Genomic DNA, 25940 nt, shown 5'->3' with positions numbered 1-25940 from the left:
TACATGAAATTTGCCACAGTCTTAAAATAGACTCCTATGACAATAGAGATGACATCACAGGCTAATGAAATTAGATTTCTTTATTGAATTCCAGAACTGAAGTACAGCTGAAATGCAACAGCTAAAGATAACGACTTTTTAATGCCCCAGAGTTCAGCCTGTTTGCTGTTAATTTGTGGCAGACGCCAGGATTCCATTTCATGCATCAAATACTGATCTTCTAAAAATAACATGGGGAATAGAAATAACTTCTACTGATAAACCTCTCACAGAAACTAAAAATTCTTCAAAAAATAAAGAAATTCGTAGCTACTAAAACAACAATACAGGGGTTTCTTTAAAAAAAAAAAAAATTGAACTGTATTTCAAGAACAACAATCCAAAAACTGACTCAAAAATAATTTCAGCTGTAAAAATATTAATTGAAATGTAAATTTAAATGCTCTGTTAGTTTTCTTCTATTACAATGATTACATTTTTCACAGGAATAAATAGCAACTTCATATTTAAACAGTTAATTCATCCCACCACCACTGAAGAGTAGTTCATGTATCATAGTGAAGGGTACACGGGCAGAACGAAATGGAACAAGATTCAAAAAAAGGTTCTAGTTTAAGAAGAGCAATATTGTGCATCATAATCTAATTTTTTTCAAGATTTTTATCTATCTACATATTTCCTACCATATGAAAACCAGTTTGAAATCTCTAGCAATAGCAAGACACTTCTTAGAGAGCACGATTTTTTCCACTGAAAAATTCAGTATTTGTATTTGTGTGTCACAGTAAAGCCATAACAGCCAGACGACTGAGAATTGGAAATGAAACAATGCTGCTTCAGCATACAAAATAAGCACACTACAGAAAAAGCAAATAGCCCGGAGACAACAGGTTCTGTTAAAACAGAAGCAAGTTGGTAAAGGAATTATGCAGTTTTCCTTCATTATTTAGCAGCTATGACCGCAGTCAGAAAACCGTAAGCCCTACTGCAGACTTCAAAGATTATATAAATTATTTCACTCACAGTGGGATTTTGGTGTTATTGTGACAAAACTAACTGGAACTATATGACATTTTTCATAGCATCTCTATGTATTTTACCATGTGATATTGAGTGGATTTCATTTTCAAATTCCTCCTAATTGCAATTTCTTTTATCTCTCTTTCCACATTCACCTCAGATGCATTGTTGATGCAATTGCCCAGAGGAGTTCAGAAGGCAACGAGAACATTCTTCCCACATCCCCTTTCTTCATACCAATGACTCAAAGAAAACACAGGATGCTAAAAAGAGCAACCAACTGACTGGAAAGAAAGCAAAATAGTATGAACCAGGTGGAGTCGCAGCTCTGCCCTCCCTCTCAGCAGCCAAAATAACGGACCACATACAAGAAACATTAAAGTGCTACACAGAACGGAGTAAGGCAAATTCCTACTCTAACAGACCCAGGAGAAATATCTCAGCAAGTCATGCTGTATTCTACAGAACACAGCTCTCACAGCAATCAAACTACAGGCTGCCCTTCCTTCCTTAGTACTGACGCAGGAATCTAGCCAATTTAGGACTTATCAGGCCTTGCATAGTGGGGAACAGCTTTATAGAAAGGCACAATAGATGACAAGTTTGTTTCTTCTGTGGAGAGGAGGAAAGGCTGGTACGAATCCAACAACAGGGAGATGGGAAACAAACCTTTGCAGTGCTATTTTGCCCAGTATTGGCCCACTGGTGGTAAATGCCAGACCTCAGAGACTCACCACAGGGACAACTCATACAAAGAGGCACCTGGAAACTATAATGTCTCACCAATACGAAAGAGGAGAAAAAAAAGAATATTTTTACATACAGAACTTTAAAATACAGGCTCTGTCATAGATTAGCTTTGATTTTGCTCCTTCCAAGTAGCTGAGGAGGTAGCGGGGAAGGTAAGATCTCCATGCTGCTGTCTCATTACTCAACAAATTACCGCCACACAGCTTCTAGAGAAATAATGCAAGTATCATTGTTCTGAGGGCGATTCTGTCCCAACGCTGTTCTTGTAGCATTCCAGGGCAAATCAAGATTGGTTAGCAGATTCCTACAGCACTTGAGAAACAAATGCTTGTCTGCATTAGTTGCACACAGTGAGTGCCTTACTGTTGTCACCTTTGGCTAAAATAGGAGTTAGCCTATAAACAACCAAGACTGTGGAAGGAGGCAATAAGGTATGGCGGAACAGGTTCCCTTTGAATAATTTACATGAAAGTTGGGCTTTCAAGATCTTTACACAAAGGTTAAAATAACTGATCAGGTGGAAACATCAGCAGGACATGTTGATACCTAAAGAGAATCCTGTATGTAAACAGAGAAGAGACATCCACAGCACAGAAATAAAAACTCGGAACAGTATGTTTACTGAATATTCACCTTTCCCGAAAAAGACAGTAAGACAATTATAAATATTCTCATGAAAGGCTGCAAGCTTTGTTGCTTATCTCAGAGGGCACAATTCAATGTTCAATTACATCAACAGAAAGTTCTCCCTTGATTTTGATGGGTCTTGTATCTGATCCAAGCTCAATGACAGTACATTATGGTATGACGTGGACAGAAAGAAACACAAAGGATTTATTTATACAGAGTAAATGCAAACAGGAGAGACAGATTTATGAAACCTGATGCATTTAACTTGTGGTGGTCAGGACACATTTCCCATGGAGAAGCTATTCAGTAGTTTTCAAAAATTAAATACCACTTTAAATGGGGAAAAAAACCCTAAATTTGGTATACAATTATAAATGTAGTTCCTTTGGGTTTCCAACTAAATGATACAAAAACCATTGCAAACCACTACTCTTCAAAAACTGATAAAATCCACAACTGTAAGATGGGTACAGCTCAAGAAACGTGTCTCACAGATCTGAAAAGCACACTATTGAGCTTCAGGAATCCCACCAGACTCACTTGAACAAACTTTGAACTCAACATTAGGATGTAGTGATTAAAATTAATGTCTTCTACTTGGGTTAAGAGACATTTTTGTTCTGCCAATCCAAGCTCTTTTTAAATATTTATTGCTATCGCTACTATTTCCCCTACTACAATCATGCTGCTAGCACGGACAGAGGGAAAAACTTTGGTATAGCCACTACACTACCAGAGTAATTCCTTAAATAGGTAAGACGCCTTCTGCCTTCCCTTAAAAGCAACGTAAATAGTAAATTAAACTGAATCAGCAACTAGACAAGATAAGCAAAATAAGAGCAGGATCACAAAGTTAACACAACAATATCCAGTGCCTGCCTACCTTGTTAGAGCTCATGAGACATGGAACAGACACTAACTGTCAAACACTGGGTACAATCTAGACTTTCTTAAAGGCTTCTGATAAAAATCCCTCAAGCAGCTGTTACAGAAACAGCTGCTGCTATAGCAGCTACTGGTTTCTGTTTGTTAAACAAGACAGATTAGAAGTAGATCAACAGATAAGAAGCAAAAGTGCCAGAAAAATGGTCAATTATCAGCCTGAGAGATGAGTAATAGCAGGGCACCTCATTCTATGTGTTCTGGGCCGACCATCAGTGATACATAGTTCAAAAGGTCTGGTGGAGTTTTGCTGTGTAACATCGCTCTGCTTTCAAGGCTTAAGAGAGTCACAGCTTTTCTTTATAGATCAAGGCACTTAATATCTGCAGGCTAAGACATGATGAATATGTGTTCAGATGACCAGAAGTTAGGCAGAGGTCAAGGATGATCCACACACTGCCCCACTGTTTAACCCTGAGCCACAAATCTGACTCAAAACCCCGAAGCTTCCCTTTCGCAGACATTAGGTCAGGGGCCTTACCAGGGCATAACAGCAGTTCTCAGTGCTTATACCAACCTTCTGCCAGGCCATGGCACAGGAAGCAGAATAAGGCACTCAAGGCGGAAAAGTAAAAGGTAAGGCAAAGAGAATGACAAGCCTGGGGCTTCCACATCAGGGCTGGATATTAGAGAAACGGGACAGAACAACATAAATCGTAATATGGTGCCAACACAACACACCCTTCAGGAAAACTATGGCTGATCTTCACCCTCTGGTACGGGGCAGCGGGTGTCCCACAGCACTCCTGGACAGAGCTGGGAGTTGGAGGGACTGCAGGGTGTCGCAGGCTGTTCACTAGGGGTAAGATCCGCAGCCAGGAAGGGAAAATTCTTTTATGGTTTGGATACTCTCATAGCACCACTGAGCTCATTATAGAAACGCTACCTCTGTATTTCAAAAGTTCTAATGAATCAAGGCTTACATGACAGCATGTAAAGTGGCAAATTAGGAAAAGTGGAAAAACAGAAATCTCAATATTGATCAAGCTCCTGCTGTAAATGTGCAAAAGGAAATTTGACACAGGCTTTAACAAGGATTTTTTCAAGACAGCTGCAAACTTTGCCAGGCTCCTAAGATGAAATACTGTAAAATTATGTATCTTTAGAGACACCAAATGGAGGCACTGAAAATAACACCTAACCCAACCAAAGAAAATCCTCAACAGAAAGGAACTGTTCCCTGTTTTGTAGTACTTTGTTCAAATCCACAGACAGAGAACATATGGTTTGCCATGGATTAATAAAAATTACTCTGAACTAATTTTTGCATTACAAGCCCACAGGACATTCTGGAAGTCTCACTTTATTCTGCAGGTTCCCAAGAGATGCCAAAGAAATGGGTCAAGACCAGAGAAGTGATTAGCCTGACTCTCACTTTTCCTGGAGTATTATGGGACAAGACACATCACATATCTCACTGCTTTGCCCTCAAATTATTTGGTGGTTTTTATAAGCTAGGCAGGAGTACAAAGTAATAGTGAGATTTTTCTCCATCAAATCAAATTTAATCTGCCTTGTAAACTCCCCAAAACATAAGGTATTACACCAACTAGAACAAAATTGAGCCAATTGGTTTCTCTGGGCCTCTTGATAAAGCTGCTCCATGCGACTGAGACAGGAAAGAGAATCTCACACCTATGCTTTTGCCTCATTACATACAAGCGTAAGAACTTGGATTGCTGTAGGTTATCAGATGCAAGACAAATGCAGTATTGTGAAGAATCATGCCCTTATTTTCTTCTCAAGATTGTTCTTATTCACAATGAACATATATGCCACATGCCAATAGCTACTCCTTTTTTAACATAAATTGCATTTACACAAACAAATTAGACTTACAATGATTCCTCTAACAAAATAATACGAAGTGCTTTGTTACCGGATAAACTCATTTGCCACTGAGGAAAAGACTGATTCTCAACAGTGTGATTTAGGCTGCAAGATATCACTGAAGAAGGCAGTGGCACAAAGTGCAGTTGGATACACGTAACGTACCCTCAGGGTTGATACTGGGGCTAACACTGTTTAACATCTTCATTAATGAGCCGGACAATGGGTCAGAGTGCACCCTCAGCAAGTTTACAGACAATACAAAACCAGGAGGAGCATCTCATACACCACATGATTGTGCTGCCATCCACAGGGACCTCAACAGGCTGGACAACTGGTGCCAACAGGAACTTCATGAAATTCAACAAAGGGAAGTGCGAAATCCCGCACCTGGTCAGGAGTAACTCCACGCATCACTATGCAATGGGGGCTGATCAGTTAGAAAGCAGCTTTGCCAAAAAGGACCTTGGGGTCCTGCTGGACAAGAAGTTGAACATGAACCACCAGTGTACTCTAACAGAAAAAAAGGCTAACGGCTTCCTGGGTTACAACAGGAAGAGCACTGCCAGCAGGTCAAGGGAGGTAATCCTTCCTCTCTACTCAGCACTGGTGAGGATGCAACTAGAGTACTCTGTCCAGTACCGGTACTGGACTTCCCAATACAAGATATGGACTTACTAAGCAGTCCAGCACAGGGACTTGGAGATGATTAAGGAGTATCTTTGTATGAGGAGATGATTAAGGAGTATCTTTGTATGAGGAGATGCTGAGAGAGCTCAGACTGATCAGCCTGGAGAAGAGATGGCTCAGGCTCAGATAAGACGGCTCTTATCAACATGTATAAATACCTGATGGGAGGGAATGAAGAAGAAAGATCCAGATTCTTCCTAGCAGTGTCCACCAACAGGAAAAGAGACAATGGACACAATTTAAAACCTATGTGATTCTATCTGAACACAATAAAAGAGTTTTTTTTTTTACTGTGATGGAGGTCAAACACTGGAACAGGTTCCCCAGAGAGGTTCTGAAGTCTCCATCTGCAGAGATAATGGAAACACAACAGAACAGTTTTGGACAAGCTGTGTTAGCTGACCCTGTTTATGCAGAGGCCTTGGACTAGATGACCTCAAGAAGTCCCTTCCAACCTAAACAATTCTGTGAAGAGGATAAAAGAAGTTTAAGAACCTATGCTGATAGCTAATGCGCTAGGCTAAGAAGGCACTTGTGTTTAGTCCCCTGCTCTGTCACAGACTTCTTTTTCATAAGCCAAAGTGTTTATTTTAGTTACTAGAATCTGCCTATGTCAGATCCTCGAAGGGCAAGCATACAACCAATCGAAAGAAAAGCTCTTTCCATGACTTAGTATAAGAATAAACTATATGAGGTATTCTGCTTTCTTTTCTTCTTCTGAAGTGTCTTGTTAGTCAGCTTCCAAAGTAGAATACAAAACCAGTTGGGCTGCAAGGTTATTTCTCCTTGTGTGCGTTTACTGCTGAGGAGAATAAAGAAAGGACAAGACATAAGATTTTGTTCATGTATGTTTTTCATTATGTTGCAGCCTAACTTATTCAGGTGAAAAAAAATAAGTCACACTACAGAGAGAAGAGAGGAGAGACAGATGCCAAAGTTTGCTGCTGTATATGCAACTCCAATTATTTATTATGAGAGTGTGTAAATTTTGTACATGGTAAGCTTTAATAGGAATAGTGTCGGAGGCTTCACTCCTAAAATAGTTAACTTGCATATAACTGCAATTGCTACTTATATTCTAAAATCAGATGAAGAGCTATGTGCACAAAAACACCCTAAAGAATCATAAAAAGTTGTAAAAGTACAAGAAGGAAAAGCCATTAAATAATGTAGCACTTAATGGGCCACTGGCTTGTTTTACTACATGTGTGCTGTGATTGTCTGCACCTGAGAAGTGCATTAATGGCCCATTAGGAAAAGGCACTGAAACTTCAGAGCTATCTAACAGACTGTATCCAATGCCTATGCCTGAAATATCTAGAAATGGCCCAAGTCTGGCCGTTTCCCTGATTGAAATGTACACATTCCAATTTTTAACAGCATCATAATGCTCCAGGCAATCCACTTTCCAGAAAGGTTTGTATTTCTCAAGTGATTAAAATCACTCTGCTTTTGGCCATCTCTGAGATCATCACAAAGGTGTGCGGTAACATAATCACCTAGAAATGCACTGCCTATGGTGCCTCATCAATGAAGTAATGGAGCACCTGTGCCAGAGTTAGCCTTTTAATTGACATGGAAAGGGTAAGAAAGCCTGGGGCTGCAGACTGAGGCAGAACATGTGAAATTACAGCACCAATGTGTTTTTTACAAAATAAACTATTTTTTTTTTTATTTACAATATCAACATAGGAACAGCTGTAAGTTGGGATCATCTACTGTTGCTGTGCTGCTCTGAATGCTTAGCACGTATTAGAAAAATTAAACTTAGGATTGATAACTACATAGAAGATCAATTGGACCCCTGCTCCTAGAGATGGTTGCTCATAACAGCAACCAACGTTCCCATGTGCTACCTTCCATGGAGGTGTTGGCACTGTTAAAGACAACGCTGCTGTTGAACAGAGAACGCGCTGTCGCTATGACAAGTTTAGAAGCCACATAAGGAAGTAGCCTCTATATTGGGAGATTCCAAAACAAAAGTAGTAAGAACTCCACTGCAACTGTGCATACCACCTCACAACTAATCCCAGACGCTCCTACTTGAGTGGATGCTTTTGTGAGTGGTGGACAAATACATCTATGATCAGGCTGAGAGGACTAGCAATGCTGACCCCTCCTTTTCAAGCAACCACCTTTTCAAGCAACCAAGAACGCAGATGTGCCACTGCTGCACACGAATGAAAAAGCTATCCTTCCTTGGTTTCACTCCTAGGCCCAGGAGCTCCGCATCCACTACACAGCTTGCAAGATGAAAAGAGGAAGTGGATGCCACAGCCCAGACTAAAGATTCAAAAAATGTCAGTGCTCAGAATATACAGCCATGTTCCTCTCTCTGCCTAAAGAGTAAGACAAACCCAGAGCAATAATCAAAGTTGTTTTGTAACAGGAGAATGCTATCAGTAATGCAACTCTATAAAGCATGCACATCTGTGTCATCCACACACCACTGCCAGAAAAAACAAATAGCAGATTAGATCATTCTTATCACAGCATTCATAGCTTTTCAATGGAAAGATTCAAAAGTCAAACCTTTATTACCCGCTGCAATAACTTGTTCTTAGCCTTGCTAAGCTTCTATTTATCCAGTACCATGGGAATACACAGCAATACATGTAACTCCTGTCACAAAAAGCCCAAGGCAGTGAGGGAAGCAGGCCTTGCAGATGTGTAGAACACACTCACAAGAAATACACAGAAAGGGAAGGCCAAGTAGCAGACTGGCTGCAGTAGTGGTTAAGGCAGAGAAGGTAATGCTAAATTTGTAAAACATGGATCGGCACAGATGCAATAGATTAACCCAAACAGAGTAAAAGCAAAGACATTAATTAGAGCACTGACACTAGATGATACAGCCTGTTTTCAGCCTTGTTCCTGATATGCTGCGTGACTTCATGCTAGTCCACTGTTCTTCCATGTCCCTTTCCACTCTTTTTCTACATCATCTGCATACATTGGAAGCTCATGAGATCAGAGTCTACCTCTGCCTGTACCATGACCAGCTCAGTGGGGTTCAGACTCTGACTGGACCTTCTACAGGTAATAAATACAACTACGTTAGCCTACTCTAGGTGTACTGAATATATATATAATGGGAGGCTTATGCAGACCAGAGGGAACAGCTGATGACACAGGAAAAAATGGAAGTAGAAATATAAACAGGAGTGATATAACCTCTAAGTTAAATACAAAATGAAGGAAGGTTGGTGGAGAACTGGATGCTAAGATTTAAAAATAGGGTATCATTGATATCACTGGCAAATCTTCCAGTAACAACATCTCATTGCAGTTACTTATTTAATTAGCATGTCACATTACCTTACATGCTTGATATTAAACTCAAAAGAGTGTGAACAGACACCATGGAAAATCAAATTAACTTGCATTAAACAATATAAAAATCAAAGTTCTCAGTAAAGCATCATCAAAACACATGCAAACATTAAGTTTACCTCAGATCCTAAACTGAGAGAGATTATTTCATCCTCGAAAGCAGAATGTGTATCAATATGGGGAGGAATTCCTGCATAAGGAAAAAAAACCACAAAAAAGTCAGTATAATAATAATAGAGTGGTATCTCTGTTAGTAAGCTCTCTATTTCCATGGATGTCAATATAGAAAACTGGGATGTACGGCCGAACAAACAAAACTTCCAGATTAGATCCTGTATAATCAGTGGAAATATCTAAAAGACTAACTCACCCTCTGAAGACTCCAAATGGTCTCCTTGCTGCAGAGAGCACTTGAAATCACTGTGCTCTCCCCTTAGGCAGTTTAGCACTTCTCACTAACAGTTATGCTACATTAGGTGATTTTGGGCCCAAGTTCGTCCATGATCATGTATTTCTCCCTCATTTTCTTCACAGAGAAGGACTCATACTAAATACTCCCTCTATTGCTAAGCAAATGACTGTGCTAAGGGTCTCAGCTTCAGAATTAGGACCTACTACCACAAACGCAGGCACTGCCAGGGTCAAACTCTGCCTCTGCTTTGCAGTTCCCAAGAGAACTCCACACACCATTGCTAGGCTAACTTCAGGGTAGTACATCTGTTGCTGTGTGTATGAGTAACCACACAGAGTTGAGAATTGCCAAAGGGACAGCAATTTTTTCTTATTTATTTTTATTTTACATCTGCTAATTGGAAAGAAATTGCCATTCCTCGCAGCTTGTACCACACATTTTAACACGAAGCGCTGAAACAGCACTGTGTGCCACAGCAAGATCTCACCACATGGTGGGGAACTGTAGCCAGCAGTGGAGCAAGGCCAGCAGACAGCTCACAGGAATTGGGAACTACACCTTCCTCTGACACCATTGCAGGCCCAAGCAGAGTTAACTCCTACATGATCCAAATAAAAACAGTTTTATTTGCTTATTAAAAACTCTACCCACATTCATTTTGGACACTATCGAATTTTTGAGCTGGAAATATTTTCTCCTAACAGTGTCAGTCAGCCCTATATATTAGATTTTACCTCCAGATGTAAATATTCTGAAAGTAGTAGAAGTGTTTTATGAGGCCAACGTTTAATCTGATAGAAAATCAGTGAAACTTGAAAACCAAGGACACATACCTGTTTGTGTTTGCTCATAACTTTGCCTCATTCAGAGCACTGAAACTCTGCCTTCAGATGCGCACTGAAGTCAGTGCAGTTCACTGTGCAACAGAACATCCACTGCTCTTCAACATCACTCAGACAACTCAATCAAGACCACACTGACCTACCTACCTACTGTTCATATCCATATACGCAGCACACAGTAAGAGATGGTGACCTAAGCATTCAAAACTAGATGGTAACTTTCAAGTCTCAATCTACAATTTTAAACATTACTAGGACCCTGAATGAAAAAAGTGCCCTCAAAAAGGAATTCATTAATGTGTCTTAAGTGTAGCCGCTACAGCTTACATACCCTGACTTCCACTCTGGCTCATTCATATCCTAACAACTTGCACTTAACAAAAGCTAATTTGGTTTAGGTTTTTTTTTTGAAATCCAAAGCCAACAAAAACAAACAAAAAACTACTTCTATTCTCGATAGAAACCTACAATTCTAACTAGTCTCCTCTGATGTCCCAGCCAGAAATACATGACTATCAATTTAACACTGTCAGATATGTAAACCAATAGGAACAGCTTTTCAGTCTCCTGTTTGGCAGACATTGTATTAGCTGTCAGACATTAATTCTGAAAGAAATGCCGTTGTCCTTTCCTCCTAAGGACAAATGAGATATCCACTCTGGAAAGGAAGCCAGACACTTAGCCTTGATGACTGACCTTAGGAAAAAGCACAGCATGTGATTTATTCCCTAGAGGTGTGATTACAAGCAAATGTCTCTTCAGATGTCTCCAGTTTAGGAAATATTAAAGAAATAGAGTAATTTCTTATTCCTCAGATAAGGGAACACTCCTTGTATCATCCTTATGAGTCCATATATCACATCTACTAACATTATATCATCTGTACTGGCAAGAGCCATTTGCTGGAGACTGCATGCACAGTACAGTGAGAAAGAAGAGTCTGGAGTGAAAAAATGCACTTGACTACAAAACCAAATACGACTATTTATTCCTCTATCTTTTTATGTTTCGTTTCCATGTTATTGCCTTGGACTCTGAAACACCATCAATTTCCGTAACAGTGGTATCAAAGAATGTACTTCTAAACACAAGCTCCCGGCTTCAGAAACCAGTTTAAAGACTTTAGTTTTGATTCAAAGCATCTCTGGTCACAGCGGAAATACACTAAACAGGTGCTTAAATCCTGTTCCTACACCATGTCACATTTAGACACTATTCTCTTCTGATTTTCATTTAAGTTGTACTGGTTTGGCTGGGATAGAGTTAAATTTCTTCACAGTAGTTTGCATGGTGCTATGTTTTGGATCTGAGATGAAAACAGTGTTGATAACACAGGGATGTTTTAGATATTGCTGAGTAGTGCTTTCACAGTCAAGGTCCTTTATGATTCTCATGCTTCCCTACCAGAGAGTAGGCTGGAGGTGCACAAGGAGTTGGGAGGGAACACAGCTGGGACAGCCAACCCCAACTGACCAAAGAGGTATTCCTTATCATATGACATTGTGCTCAGCAATAAAACTAGGGGTGAAGTTTACTAAGATGCCATTGCTCAGGGACTGGTGGGGCATCAGTAGTAAGCAACTTGGGTTTTCTGCATCACTTTTTTTTGCTGGTTTTTTGTTTTGTTTTGTTTTTTTAAATTTAAACTGTCTTTATCTCAACCCACGAGTTTTCTCACTTTTATCCTTCTGATTCTCTCCCCTATCTCAATGAGGGGGAGTAAGCAAGAGGCTATGTGGTGCTTTAGTTGCCCACCAAGGCTAAGCCACAATGTAAGGTAAAGAGCTCAAAATTTTTGAAGGACAAATAAACTTACCCTGTCCAGGTTCATACTGATTTACAGTCAGTTGATCAGGTTTATGTTTGATATATCCCTGTGTCAAGCACTTCTCCAAGAATAGGTCACAAATTTCAGGAAGACCTAGTTACAGAAACAAAACTATAAGCAAGACAGGATAGCTTTTTACATTTTTATCCTTTCTTTTCACAATAAATGTAGTAACTGGACAAAATACATAGAAACAGCTTCAGATATACATAAATCCATCTTTAATAATGATCACTTTACATTTGCTGTAACACGCATATCAGAACTGGAGCCCTGATCTGCAAGTCCAATATATTTATAACATATCACAATTAGAAAGGCCATTCCACCAATGCCTCCGCAGTCAGAAAAGGATCAGGCCTACTCCTTACAAATGCAAACTTCACCCTCTCTAAATAAAAGTATATCAAATCAGAGGCAAAGTTTCCACCAATTACAGAAAAAAAGTTGCGGTCAAGAAGCAAAATTATTATACAGAAAGTCAGATGCTGTGCAGAGAGCTCTCCAAATAAATTTATGCCCTTAAAATCTGTTACTGAATTAGATTAAATAAAATCTGCTGAGGTTAAACTGGTTTTGAAACAGGAATGAAAGTTACAGTCCTTCACAGAATCTTTCATTTGCTATTTTATCCGAGGACTTCATTGTAAAATTCTGTTTGAGGTAACACCCACAAACATGTTAGTAACAGCCCTTTCATGAAACTATTTTTTTTTTTATTTTTCAATTGTTCTCCTCCAATGAACTGTTTATGCTTTTCTCACACAAAATATTCTAGCTGTGAGACTAGAGAACAGCTCAATTATCAATGCTTTTATGATCATATAGTTTCACTGTTAAAACCACAATGTAGCCAGAATCCTTCTGTTGGAAGCTATATCCACCCCAGTACACATACATCACCTTAAACACCTTCAAGCTTTATAGGAATTTAACTCCCCTATTTTATTATTTTTAAATCTAAGACTATAAGATGACTCACTCGCTTTGCTCTGACTCACAGCTCTGAACTCCAAATAAGAGTTACTCAAACCTTTTCAAAATTGCTTTTAGTCCAAAGGAAGTTTTATTTCAGTGTGCATCCAGCAAGCTTCAAGCTAGGTAAATATACACAACAATATACATCACAATCCCCAAACAAATGAATATATAATTTCTAACGTGATTGTTTTATGAAACAAAAGCTAAAAAAGAATGACAATTACAATCCCAAAAGCCTTATTTGACTGGACCTCAAAGGGCAGCAACCCTTGGCTGCAAGCGATTGGAAAACAAGCCTCAAGCACTCACAATACTTTAGAATGGATCCTATTCAAAAGCACTGTTCAGTGTGTGCTTAAGATACAGTGAAGGCTCTCCTTTTATCAGAATCTCACAACTCAGTGAGGCTTAAAGGCTTTATATAATGGTTCAAACATCAGCACAAAATAAGTATGATTTAATAAAGAAGTTCTCACCTCCAGGTAAAGGTTTGTCTTTATCAACATTGTTGTTACTATAGCAAAACTCATATCCGAAATGTTTTACTCTTCTATGTTTTAAAGTCTTCTGGGCTGTAAAATGACACAAGTTTAAGATTAGACTACATAAAACAGTATAGGCAATTTGCTATGCTTCCCTATTCCATCTGACCTGTTACACCTAAACATCCTTTAATTAACAGTTGGAAGAATGTATGTGACCCTTGCTCTTCATGGCATACACTTCTTCTGCCTTATTATCTTTTGTATTTGCATCAAGCATCACATTCCCTGCTGTTTGAAGTCAAAATGATGGTGGTTTTGTACATGCAAGAAGTAGAGAGCGCCAATCTTCTTCAGTCATGTTTAATGCATCTTTAGTGTTGCCCTTGAACCTGCACTTGATTAATATCCTATGGATGCAGCAGGATCCTTTACTTCCACCAATCACCAAGTTACGTGCTAGCTAAGGTCAATATAACCCTTTGTGTTGCTTCAAGGAACAAAATTTACAGAGAAACCTTGAAGTGAATTCCAAGAACAATTAATTTATTAAGCAATTTAACTCCACAGAGCTCAAGTGAAAGCACAAAAGCACCCAGAATGTGTGTTTCACTGACTTCTTCTTGATTTAAGAGAAGACACAGCTCCTCAGTTGCACATCAAATTACAACGGTAACCTTCACAAGAATAGTCTTGTGCTTGGTTTAAGACACATGAAAAAGACCTTAGTTTTTATAGTTTTAATAGACCTTAGTTTTAATATGCAGCAATATTATTCAACTAAATCCATACCAGAGTATCAATTCAGACCACTTGCCCCCAGGAGTTTATCACTTCCAATATAAGACCCAATTTCTATAACACCAAGAACAAATACACAGTGATTTCAAACAATACATTTACCAAGATGAAGACTTCTTGTAAACTGAAACTGCAGGAAAAAACAGCATAAAAGTATGAAGGTCTGGATTTCTATGGTTTTGCCCACCGTTTTGAGTTTCTTCATCTCCTATCCAGTCAATACTTTCCAACATCCTCCTTTCTTCCTCTGGAGAAATAACCTTTTCAATGACCATTAGGCCTGGAGGCAAGCTTGTCGGAACAGCATTCTTCCAGAAAACTAGGGTGGATGGAAAAAGAGAATATTGTCACTGTTTAGAAAAAATAAAACCATAGGGATATTTATATATATGAGCATATAGTATAGCTGTAGAAATATTTACTTTAATGATACAATGGAGCCTTCATCGAGGTCTTATTTGGTGAATGAAAGAACCCTTTTTGACATGACAAAACACGGTAAGGCCCAAATTTTGCATCATGCCAAGCACTTTCTAAAAATTTTACTGCATAAAACCAACAAGACTCCACACTATTCAAATACAAAACCATTTGTGATTTTCCTGTCAAAATAATGGTAAGAAGAATTTCCCAATCACCTCAGGATTCTACCTGCATTTTATTTTAATTTTCTAGAACGTTGGTGATTTACCAAATCACCAGATTGCTTCTCTGTCCAGAGAAGCAATCTGTAATCAAATATGGAGGAATATAATGCAATATCCAGATGAACATAAAATATTGGTGATGTAGGGATACTCAGTTCGCTATCCTAAGAGCTTTAAAAAAAGCTATTCACTGGCAGAATGTACAGACCAACACCAGGAACCCTTTTCACTAAACACTACAAAAGCTCATAGAAAGAGTGACAGTTCTAAACCTAAACAGCCTATAGTCAACCATTAAAAAAAAGCCTGGAGAGAAGGGGGAAAAACCCAGAAATTATTGTGTCTATTTTCCTTCTTGAAATTGAGATAGAGATCACAAGACCAAGGTCACACAAAAATCCCAGTGACTGTCCAGAGATCTCCTGGGTACCAATTTAGCTTGTTAATCACAAAACCTTCAAGTGCAGTATTGAACGGTCTGGAAACTACCTAAAATAGTTTCTCCTCTTGCTTCCCAGTAAAGCAGTTCAAATTAGAGTATCCTATCATTAAATAGAGGAGGAAAGATTATTTTATGTCTTGAATCCTAGATTCTGGCTTTCATTCTCTGTGTCTACTTACAGAACCCAGTGTGCTTTTAACTATATTTACAACCTAGGAAGTAAAAGCAAAAGTATGCAAGAAGTTGGATATATAGGAGAGCAGAAAAATTATACCTTTTTCCACAAAATTAATATATAGAACAATGTTTTGACCAAAGTCTTCCAGTGTTACTTCTTTTCCATTAAGGGCATCAAAGGCTTTCTTGGCTTCTTCTGTTGTCCCGTATTTCACAAATGAATATGGTTTATTCGGTGGCATTAAGAGCATTTCCACCAAGCCATACTCTTCTACTATCCTGAGCAGTTGGTGTCTACTCATCCCATTACCAAGACCAGCATTGGCAATAACCAGACTCTAATTGAAGAGGAATTAAAAAAAATTGATAATTAGCAATTACTATTGGTTCATTTAAAACTAACACTCTACCAAGAGACCAGCTTACTTGGAAGTAAGTCCATTAGTATTCTTTTACGTATTCCACACAAGATATTTACACTTTAATGAGCTTGGTATATGAGGCTGAGACAACCTTTGTTTGCCCAACACATATTCTGGCAAAAAGGCCTCCTCCATTAATGCATGTAGCAGCATAAAATCATAGAATTGCTTTGGTTGGAAAAAGACCTTCTGATAATCAAGTCCAACCATCAACCTACCACTGCCAAGCTACCACAAAACCACGTCACTCAACACCACATGTACACGTCCTTTAAATACCTCCAGGGATGGTGACTCAACTGCTTCCCTGGGCAGCCTGTTCCAATGCTTCACAACCCCTTCAGTGAAGAAATTTTTCCTAATATCCAATCTAAACCTCTCTGGTGCAACTTGAGACCATTTCCTCTTGTCTTATTGCCTGTTACTTGGGAGAAGAAACTAATCCCCACCTCACTACAACCTCCTTTCAGTTGTAGAGAGCAATAAAGTCTCCACTCAGCATCCTTTTCTCCAGTGACACTGACATGCACAATTTTGGAGGTTTCTAAAATGGATATTTTTCCAGAGACCTGCTACCACTAACAAAAACAAAGAGAAAAACCTTTGGAAACTGTGATTCCTTTCTTTAAGAATGGTTTTCTCATGTTCGCCAAGGAGCCTCTCCAAGCATAGAGAGACTGGTATTCCCAGTCCCAACTCATGTCCCGATACATCAGGTTCACCCAAAAAAAAGCATGAGCCTCTAGAAACAGAGCATCTAGTTCTGCTCCAGCACTCTTATCTGAAAATTTTCCCTCTTTTTTTTATAAACAAAAGGGATTTCTGTCCCATCCTTAGTTAACACAGAGTACTTTATGCACAATGCCCAATTATTAATTCTACACTTTCATAGTGATTTATGTCCAAAAATATCAAGGACTGCACTTTGTGAGGATTGCTGATGGTTTGCCAAATCCTAGAAGAAACAACAAAACAGAACTTTTCAAATTACTTTTATTCAAGAAATATCCTTGCATTCAAGAAAATACATAGGCCTTTTCAAAATAAATTAACAAGTTCTTTTGACATCTAAATAGCTATATGCCATAACTGGATGTTCAATCTAATCATGGTGGTTGAAAGAAATTTAAGTCCCTTTTTAAGGCCAAATGAGGATGCAGTCTTGAAGTTTTGATTAAGCTATGGTGACTCCAAACAGCTAGCAACAATTTACTCAGATTGACTCCATGTAATACCTTTCCAGAAAGCTTTCAGACAATCTTTTCCTTAAAGTCTATAAATGTTCTATGACCTTTTCTGAAGGCAGCAGATAAAGTGTTCAATTGTTTCAAATGATAGCATTTCACTCCTCTAAAAGACAGAAAATTAGGTTTAAAACTGAAGGATTATTTTAAAAAAAAATACATATAGTGAGCTATATAGTGAGCACACCTGAGGTACTGCTGTGATTATGCCTATTGCGATGGCTTTGTTAATACTTGCTCTTAGCACTGCATCAGGCTGTTCGTTACTGACCACATTTTTCAAAGCTGACCACATTATTAATTATTGTTATTTTCTAGAGTGTTATTAATGGGGAGGCCCACATGTGTAGACGAAACACAGAGACTCAAACCACTGCTTTCACTGGCTGTACGCGTTTCTTCTACAAAGATGGTCACTATGCAACAGCAGCATGTACAGCAACTGATCACGTTCTGACAGCAATTTCAATATAATCAGACTCTTGCACAAAGCCTTAAAGCATTTTCTGTATTCTTGACACAAGTTTATCACTAGCGCTATGATTTTGTTTCATACATCACTTATTCAAATGTTCCATCATCAATGAGGATCTTGCTGGACCCCAAAACTACTCTTTGAATAGATTCAATGGATAATTTGTATCTGGAGCAATGTTGAGGGGAACAAGTCACGGATTACTGACCCATTTCCAAGCAACACTAGAAAAAACACAGTCCCTGCTCCAAAGAGCTTACAATATATACAAGATTGCTGGGTCATTTCAGCATATGCCCATGTGCTGTGAAATCTGAGTGCAGACTAAGCCAAATTTTGTTACAAAAAAGTATAAAGATCTAACTGATGTTTCCACATTTGAATAGGAAGAATTTGCAGGATCAAGATGAACAAGGCTAGAATAAACGATACTGCTCTACAGTGCTTCAAGCCATCAGCATCTCCTCACAACTGAAGGAAGGAAATTATAAACTCTCTGACTTCTTCCCTTTCTGTCTGCAAGTTCCTTTCACTTTTTGCTATACCAGCATCTGCAAGGTCACCCTCTGATCTGCTGTAGTATCTAGTGTGGCAGAAAACTACAGATGAAAAAGCTGAGTGGTCTTCTGTTAGGTTAGGTGGTTTATGGTAAAGTTCACTGAGCATCATAAGAAAGCAGAATTCCTTCCTATCTTGTCCCCTTTTGTGCAAGGGAAGAGAAAGTTGTCCCCATTTCAACAGTTGCAAGTCAGTCAATCAGTTCAACCCCCACAGAACCACAGCCTTAATCAATTTAGGTGAAGAAAACAATGTGGAAAACATTTCTAAGAAAGTAATGTTTTTAACAGAGAGTTTAAACAAGACAAATCATACTTGATAGAGAAGTATAGAGGAAAGATACAAAAGCTAAAAGCCACAGAAAAAAAAAAACCACAAAGCAGCTCATCTTTTTCAACAAGGTAACAGTAACATTTCCCACACTTCCTCCTCCTTATCCAAAGGCCATCAAAGTCTCCACAGACATTAAATGGCTGAAGTACAGTTCTGCTTTGAAATCAAAGAGGCACAGAAAACCCTCAATCTCAGGAAGTGCATTTTGGAGGAGAACTGCATTTTAGACAAAGCATATGAAGGAATCGAACACAGATAAACAGCATTTTCACACTACCATTACAATCAGAACTGCCAGTTACCTGCGTGGCATGGGATGTGCACTCAATGCCCTCATGTCTCATCAATGTATGCTGAGCTCTGACCTGCTTCCTCAATACCTTTTTCTTCATTTTATGGACTTTCAAATGATCTTCGCTGGTTTTAACATCCATGCTGGTGACCTGGGAAGCAGAAGTAACACCACATAGTAAGCGTTCTATGTGAAAAATTAAATACTTCGGTCTGCTCCAGAGAGATGGCCCCCCCATTCATGTCATCTCTGTGACAGTAACAGGACTTTCAATAATTCCAGATTTTATGAATTATTTGGGGCTGACAAAACCAAGTCTACAAAGTATGTTCTTCCTCAGTCAATAGCATGGTTTTCCTCATCTCTGAGGTTTGGTTATTAAACTCTCTTTATTAAGATAATCCCTCAGGAAAATAAAGCTTTATAAAGACTGCCATGATGCTAGACTTCATTTTCCAGTTTTTCTGTTTTTCTCCACTCCTTTATTCACAATACCACTACATCCATTTGCAGTTTTTAACCTGCTTGCCTCTCCTGTTTTCGTATTTCATACAGTTAATTTTCTTCTCTCTGCAGTCTCTCCAAAGCAAAACAAGAGAAAAAAAAAAAAATATGTGGAGCTGCCATGAGATTTGTACAGTCTTAGCTTCTAAATTATTCTTGCCTAACCAAATGCTTGACTTGGAGATGAACTGTTTCCATTTGGCTCCTTTTTCCTAATTGCCACTTTCAAGTGAATATGACATTGGCAAAAAATGGGTTTTTTGAGAGTATAAAAATGTGTTCAATACTTAGATGTCCAAGAACTAGCGACCAGATGCTCCATACATCTCCCTAGGCTAAACTTCACGTAAATCACATTCCTCTCATGAGAAGGAAGAGAAAACTGTGTGCATATATTAAATATTGAACTTATGGCAACACAGCATTTGCCTACCAGTGAGTTACTTAAGGGTCACTGGCCTTCTCCAGGTTTTGTTGCATCTTTTGCCACTTCTGGTCTCACAAACTCCCACATTCTCCAGCCAAGAAGTCATGTCTCAATATTCAGCAAACTAGCACATAAACTGAGGTTGAAAGACTATTTTCCATCCTTTCATAACCTCTAAACTGAACAACAGATCAAGGGACAGATGAGGTACGACTCAGCTGCCTAAACAACAGCACTTAAAACTGTCAGAGATGTCCTACCCCACACTGCCTGGGCTTTCATCTGCTGCTCAAGAGGCTGAAGATCTTCCCCACGTGCTGTGTCACGCTTGCCAACACCACCCAGATGCCTTCAGGGGCTGAAGGCATCTCAGACAGCATTACCCGCATTGCCAAGACAACAGAACCTTCCCTTGGTTTCTGTCTGAACTGGGCCTAAACTCTCTGCCTTGGCTGTTGCATCATTACTCGAGGCTCAATTCTGCAGGCACAGAAACCAACGGTCTGCCTTGATTTCGGAACTAAGGAATCACACTCAACTGCACAGAATTGGAAAAATTTATTTGGTAGCATCTCACACTCCCCTTACGAAGGCCAACATGACTACAGAAGAAAAAGCATGCAGCAGGGAATTATTCACTACTATTATCACTTCCTTTCACAAATATTAAAAAAGTACCTCCTGAAAACACACTGAAACAGTCTCCCCGTGCAATGTTAGCTCAGATTATACAGGTGACTCAATTGGCCTGAAATTACTACAAAGGTTAATGTAAAACTTTAACGTAGGGCAGGAAGATTTATTTGCTGTAGAAGCCACTTCTGAAAATGAAAGTTGATCGTTACTGGAACGGAGCTAAACGGCAGCTGTCAGCAGAGGGAGCACCACGCTCACTTACGAAGTTTGGCAGTTTATTGCTCAGTTTTGGGTTGGTTTTGTGCTACAGACACGTAAACATAAACGTACACAGACGCTGCACCAAACACAGCCATCAAAACTCGTGGAAAAAATGAAATTCAGGAGTCCTGGAAGGGAGATTTAAGAGTTCCCGCATTGGTTAAAATACGCCTGAAGGCGCCAGTACATCCCTGCGGCTATCCCCACCCCATCCGCCGGTGACAGCCAGCACTTAAACCTCCCACCGACACCCCTCAAATTGATGGGTTCTGGGTACTCGTAAAAAAATAACGATAACAGGAACAACAGCAGGAATGTGCACGTGCTCCTCTGCCCTCAGTAAACTCAGGGGGTGGGTGTCAAAGCTGCGGGGCAGACGCTGGGGTTGACTTGGCCTTGTCGTCCCCCCCTCACACCACCTCCCCCTGACAGGGACAGGGCCAGGCCGCCGCGGCCTCGGCTCCAGCGCGCCGGGGAGGGGAGGCCGCGCCGGGAGCCGCCCGCGCTCCCGCCGCCCCCGCAGTGCCCTCACCCCCCCTCAGCGCCGAGCCGGGAGCCGCAGGCTCTTCAGCCCCGGGCCCGGCACGTTACCTGGCTGGAGGCGGCCATGTTGGGGCAGGCAAACAGACCGCCGCCGCCTCCACCGCCCCGTCATGGCGGCGCCCCGCCCTCGGCCCGCCCCGGGCGGGTGGGTCTTCGCTGCCGGGCGGCAAGCGGCCTGGGGGTGTTTTCCGAGAGAAAACATCTGTCTCGTTATCGCAGGGTGAGAGAAGGAGAATCTGTCCGAGGCGAACTCCGGTTTTGCTGGCGTAGGCGAGCGTCCCGGGGCTGTGGTACCTCAGAGGAGGCGCGTCCGTGCCCGGTCGGGCCCGGGGCTCTCAGCGCGGAGGCAGACTTGGCAGTGTAACGAGGGGAGAGAGCGGCCTTCTTCAGCCTCCTGCCTTGGACACACGCTTATTGTAGCTGTTTCATATCCTCATTTCTGCTTACCCAGATGTCACCCGGCTTCACTTGTCTGCAAGCCCTCTCCTCGCTGCCTTTCCTCTCCAAATAAAGCCTGCGCCTTGTCATCATCCTCATCAGTAAAGTCTTCCTCCAAGTCTGCAACAGAAGAAAAGCGATGTTTGAGCCCCTACCTCAGCCCCATGCCTCATTCCACTCCTTCGTCGAGGACAATTCAGGGCAGAGCCTCCTCCAGCACAGGGGACCCCCAAATGCCCACATCCACACAGCAGGGTAAAGACAGCTTCCCTCAGGCTGACAGCACCCTGCAAAGGGACCATCACCTAGAAAGATCTACATCACAGATCAAATTATCTTTGGCACATCACACACTATGATCAGAGGAAGACAAACCCATGCCAATGCAGCCAAGGCCATATGAAGACCAAGCGTCTGGTTGTACATACATATTTCCCCACACCACTTTTCAGCTCGCTAGCAACCCCACTAAGACCTCACTCAAAGGAAGCATCTCCACAGCTTGCTGGCTCCCTGTGCAAGAAAGTGAGCCCTTAAATCAGAGACAGAGCATGTAAGTCTTCTTTTCCCTTCATTTTTCTGTGCCATGATAGACTAACTGAGCCATGCTATGGCCCTAGACATAACCCTTTCCTCCTCTGTCCAAAATACTGAAGTTCAGCATTACCTACTTTCTCTGTCTTTACCTAACAAATATTCTACTTCCCACTGTAGTTTATTACCTAAAAACTGGGTGGTTTTTTTCCCCTATTTAAATACCAAGCTGATTTTTTTTCCTCCCTCAACCTCCTGTGGGTATTTAGCCTTTCTCAGGATAAGTTAAGTTAGGTGTGGGATTCCCAGGTGCATGGTAGGTAAGGTAACTGATGAGCCGGTAAACCTGTAGTCAGACACCAGCTCCTCAGCTTTGTCCCAGATCCACACTCTGGAGCAGTCTACCCATGCTGTTAGGTAGGGCTGTACTTACCCAGAAAAAAAATAGATGTTGGTCTCCCTTGGAGCATATACCATGCCCTGTGCCAGGGATACAGCTACCCCATGTGCTGGAGGTACAAGCACACTATGGATGTGAGGCTGATGGGGCACATCCACCAGCTTGTGCAGGTAGTATTTGGTCAGAAAAGTAGTCAATTCTGTCCTTCCACTGCAGTCTGTGGCATTACATCACTCTCCATCTTTGACCCACGCTGCGTGTAGCATGGTATTGTGATAGCACAAATCTTTTACTTAAGTTTTCTCATAGTTAAGTGTGAATATTTACTGCCTACCTAGTAAGAGTATAGCAGGGAGCTTGTTAACACTAAGCATCAGCATCATCTGGTCTTTTTGTAAGCCAGAATGAATGGGAGGAAAGAACAACCAGGCAACGTCAACAGCTGCTGTCTCTATTAAAATATTCTCTGAGGCCCTCAGCTCTGGAAACCACCAAACCCAAAAGCTACTGAAAGGATGATTCTGATGAAATTGGTTTGTAATTCATTACCAATTTGTTCTGACAAATGAAAAATACTGGCCCAAAGGTTGTTTCTATTAAGTACTCACGTTCCAGTTCAAAGCCCTGATTGTGTGGGCTCTGCATTCTTCTACTTGGCTGTCCATGTGTGGTTTGGGATGCTTTGTTGGTAGGTAAGAAGTAGAACACAGGCTTAGTGGAACGTTACATCTCAGAGCACAAACCAAGAGGTTCTGGCAGCTGCCTGACCTTGTGTTTGTTAGTCATTGTTTGCATTTATTCTCTTTTATTATTTTGAAAACTGCTTTCTGGGGGAGAACAAACTCACTCTGCATTTTTTTCTTGAAATAGCTCTGTATGATTAGCATTGGTCAAGAATTTGTGATACATATTGCAGTAACATTTCCTTTGTAAATGCATCAAAATTTTACTTTTAAAAACAACATTCTCACATAGGAAAAGTCCACCAATTAAAATGAAAACAGTTAAAGGCTGGTTATGGAGATTTTAATACAAGCTTATTTTGGTCAAACCAGAACTGTTATTCCCTTTATAATTGAAGCCCTGGAGTACTGTGCAGTCCCTTCTCATGCTAGATAACACAGGTACAGACTCCTCCTACAGGAACCACTGTGCTTATTGACCACAAGTAAAAATACATCTCCATATGGTTAACAATACTGTCATTGACTAACCCACAAAATAGTTCACAGAAGTGGGGTTTCAAATACGTTTACATTTGATGTTAATATAATCTCTGATAAAAAGTGCATTGGAAGAAATCTCAATATTTCTTAAAAAATCAAGTTTTTTATAATGATAATATTTTGGTCTTAAAATTCCGCAAATATTCTAGTTTGAAATTAAATTTTTGTAGTTTTCTTAAGAAAAAAATGTTTATATCAGAAAATCTTCGTTCTGGCTCTATTTTTTATTTTAATTGATAACCAGGAAGCGTGTCTTCTAAAGCAGAATGTCATGCTCCCACTTCCTCATGGGGGAGAAATAAAATGCTGCTGACTTTTTCCAGGAGCAAATTACGATACTCACTGTGCTGTTAGCTATTTTATCTTTGCCATATTCACAGGGAGAGTCAAGGCATTTGGCTATTACTTCTAATTTCCCATCTGCTTCATATGATAGTAAGTAAACAGATAACACCACTTCTGTTTCCTCCAACAAAATACAGGTTACTGGTCTATACATGGAAAGACAATCTTACTCACTTTTATACCAATGCAAGCCAAGCCATGCTTTAGCCTCATGTGATCACACTGGATTTCCATCACTTTCAAACCCAATTAAAAGAAAATCACAGGAAGATAGTAGGATTTGCTGTATCAAATCTCTTGATTTAAGAAGCTGCAGTTTAAGAATCATGACAAATAGGATATATTTGAGGATAGCAGTTTGTTATAGAAATAAGAAGAAACCTCTTAGCACAAAATCCAGCTCAAAATCATCCATGACTAGTACTGTAGAGAAGTACTATAGTAAATGATGAGACACAAGCTGAATTGTTTTAGTATAGCATTCATGTAAGAGTTAAGGACTTTGACAAATATCTGTTGACCTAAATTCAAAATGTGCTGCTACTGCTGTTTGCGATAGTAAAATTCTCCATAACAGACCTCTGCAATGCCAAAGGCTTATATTTTTCAGGAAGATAGCAAAGCTGGCTCTGTGCTGCATGTCATTTTGATTCTGCATTTGTGCTGTTCAGTGCTGGATTTCATATTATCTTCTAAAAAGGAAAAACAACCAAAAAAACAACTTTAAGAAATTTTTAGCAATTGCATAAGACCAAAAAAAGATGTGAGAAATCTAGGCCCTGGTAAAATCAATGGGAGTTGTGCCAGTTATTACAATGAAGGCAGGTTTTATCCTTATTTTCAAATAATAGCAAATAAAAATCTTTTGTTCTCAAGAGACTTGAAACGTCAAGTAATATCAATATGCTCTCTGATTTCTAAGCTTTAGGCTACACTCTCTTCATACCTCCAAGCTTTTTTCCACAAACATAAGACTTTGGAGTACATATTTTTTCCTTTCCTTAAATAAAAGCTGAAATTTTCCTGAAATCTCTACATTCAGGGTAGTGGAACTTTGAGAAATAAATTAAGTAGCTTAAATTATATGATAAAATTGGAAGATTTTTTCTGAGCAGGCACATTTCAGTTTTGTGTTGGGACAGCTAGAGATCTTGTCATCCAGAGAACTGAACCAGTCAGTGAATGTTTAGGACTGGGCAGAGATTAGCTAAATTGAGCACTTCTGCTATACCATGAGATTGCATTAATGCAATGTAAGCACGTGCTATCAGAGGATGGAGGAACAATTTTAACTTCTGTTGTCAGACATGCTGCAAAGGTGCGCCTACGTTGCTGGGTCACCATTAATTTCTCACTAGAATTGGGAGCAAAATTCTGGAGGCTTCAATAAATGGAAAATCTTTGATCCCCTCCTGGAGAGTCCTCAGAAAATTCTTGTGAGCTTTCAGGCACAAGACAGAAGTTACGGTAGTTGTGATGTGCATGCCACACATCT

At 40.0% G+C, this 25940-nt stretch overlaps 1 protein-coding gene across 1 annotated transcript in view; it reads right to left on the bottom strand.

The window, feature by feature from the left end:
- Window positions 1-21645, bottom strand: part of ALKBH8 (alkB homolog 8, tRNA methyltransferase) — a 49948-nt gene extending 28303 nt beyond the window's left edge. Inside the window, exons 1-7 of the mRNA XM_074152905.1 lie at window positions 21551-21645; window positions 19142-19282; window positions 15905-16145; window positions 14729-14860; window positions 13735-13830; window positions 12266-12370; window positions 9315-9385 (exon numbers count right to left, since the gene is read on the bottom strand). Of these exons, the coding sequence (XP_074009006.1) occupies window positions 9315-9385; window positions 12266-12370; window positions 13735-13830; window positions 14729-14860; window positions 15905-16145; window positions 19142-19282; window positions 21551-21568 (804 nt within the window). The 5' untranslated portion in view covers window positions 21569-21645. The remainder of the gene's footprint in view (window positions 1-9314; window positions 9386-12265; window positions 12371-13734; window positions 13831-14728; window positions 14861-15904; window positions 16146-19141; window positions 19283-21550) is intronic.
- Window positions 21646-25940: the final 4295 nt, after the last annotated feature.

The sequence above is a fragment of the Numenius arquata genome, chromosome 1, assembly GCF_964106895.1.
Source record: "Numenius arquata chromosome 1, bNumArq3.hap1.1, whole genome shotgun sequence".
Lineage (NCBI taxonomy): Eukaryota > Metazoa > Chordata > Aves > Charadriiformes > Scolopacidae > Numenius > Numenius arquata.
The sequence above is the reverse complement of the archived record's forward strand: the minus strand, read 5'-3'. Positions and strand labels throughout refer to the sequence as shown.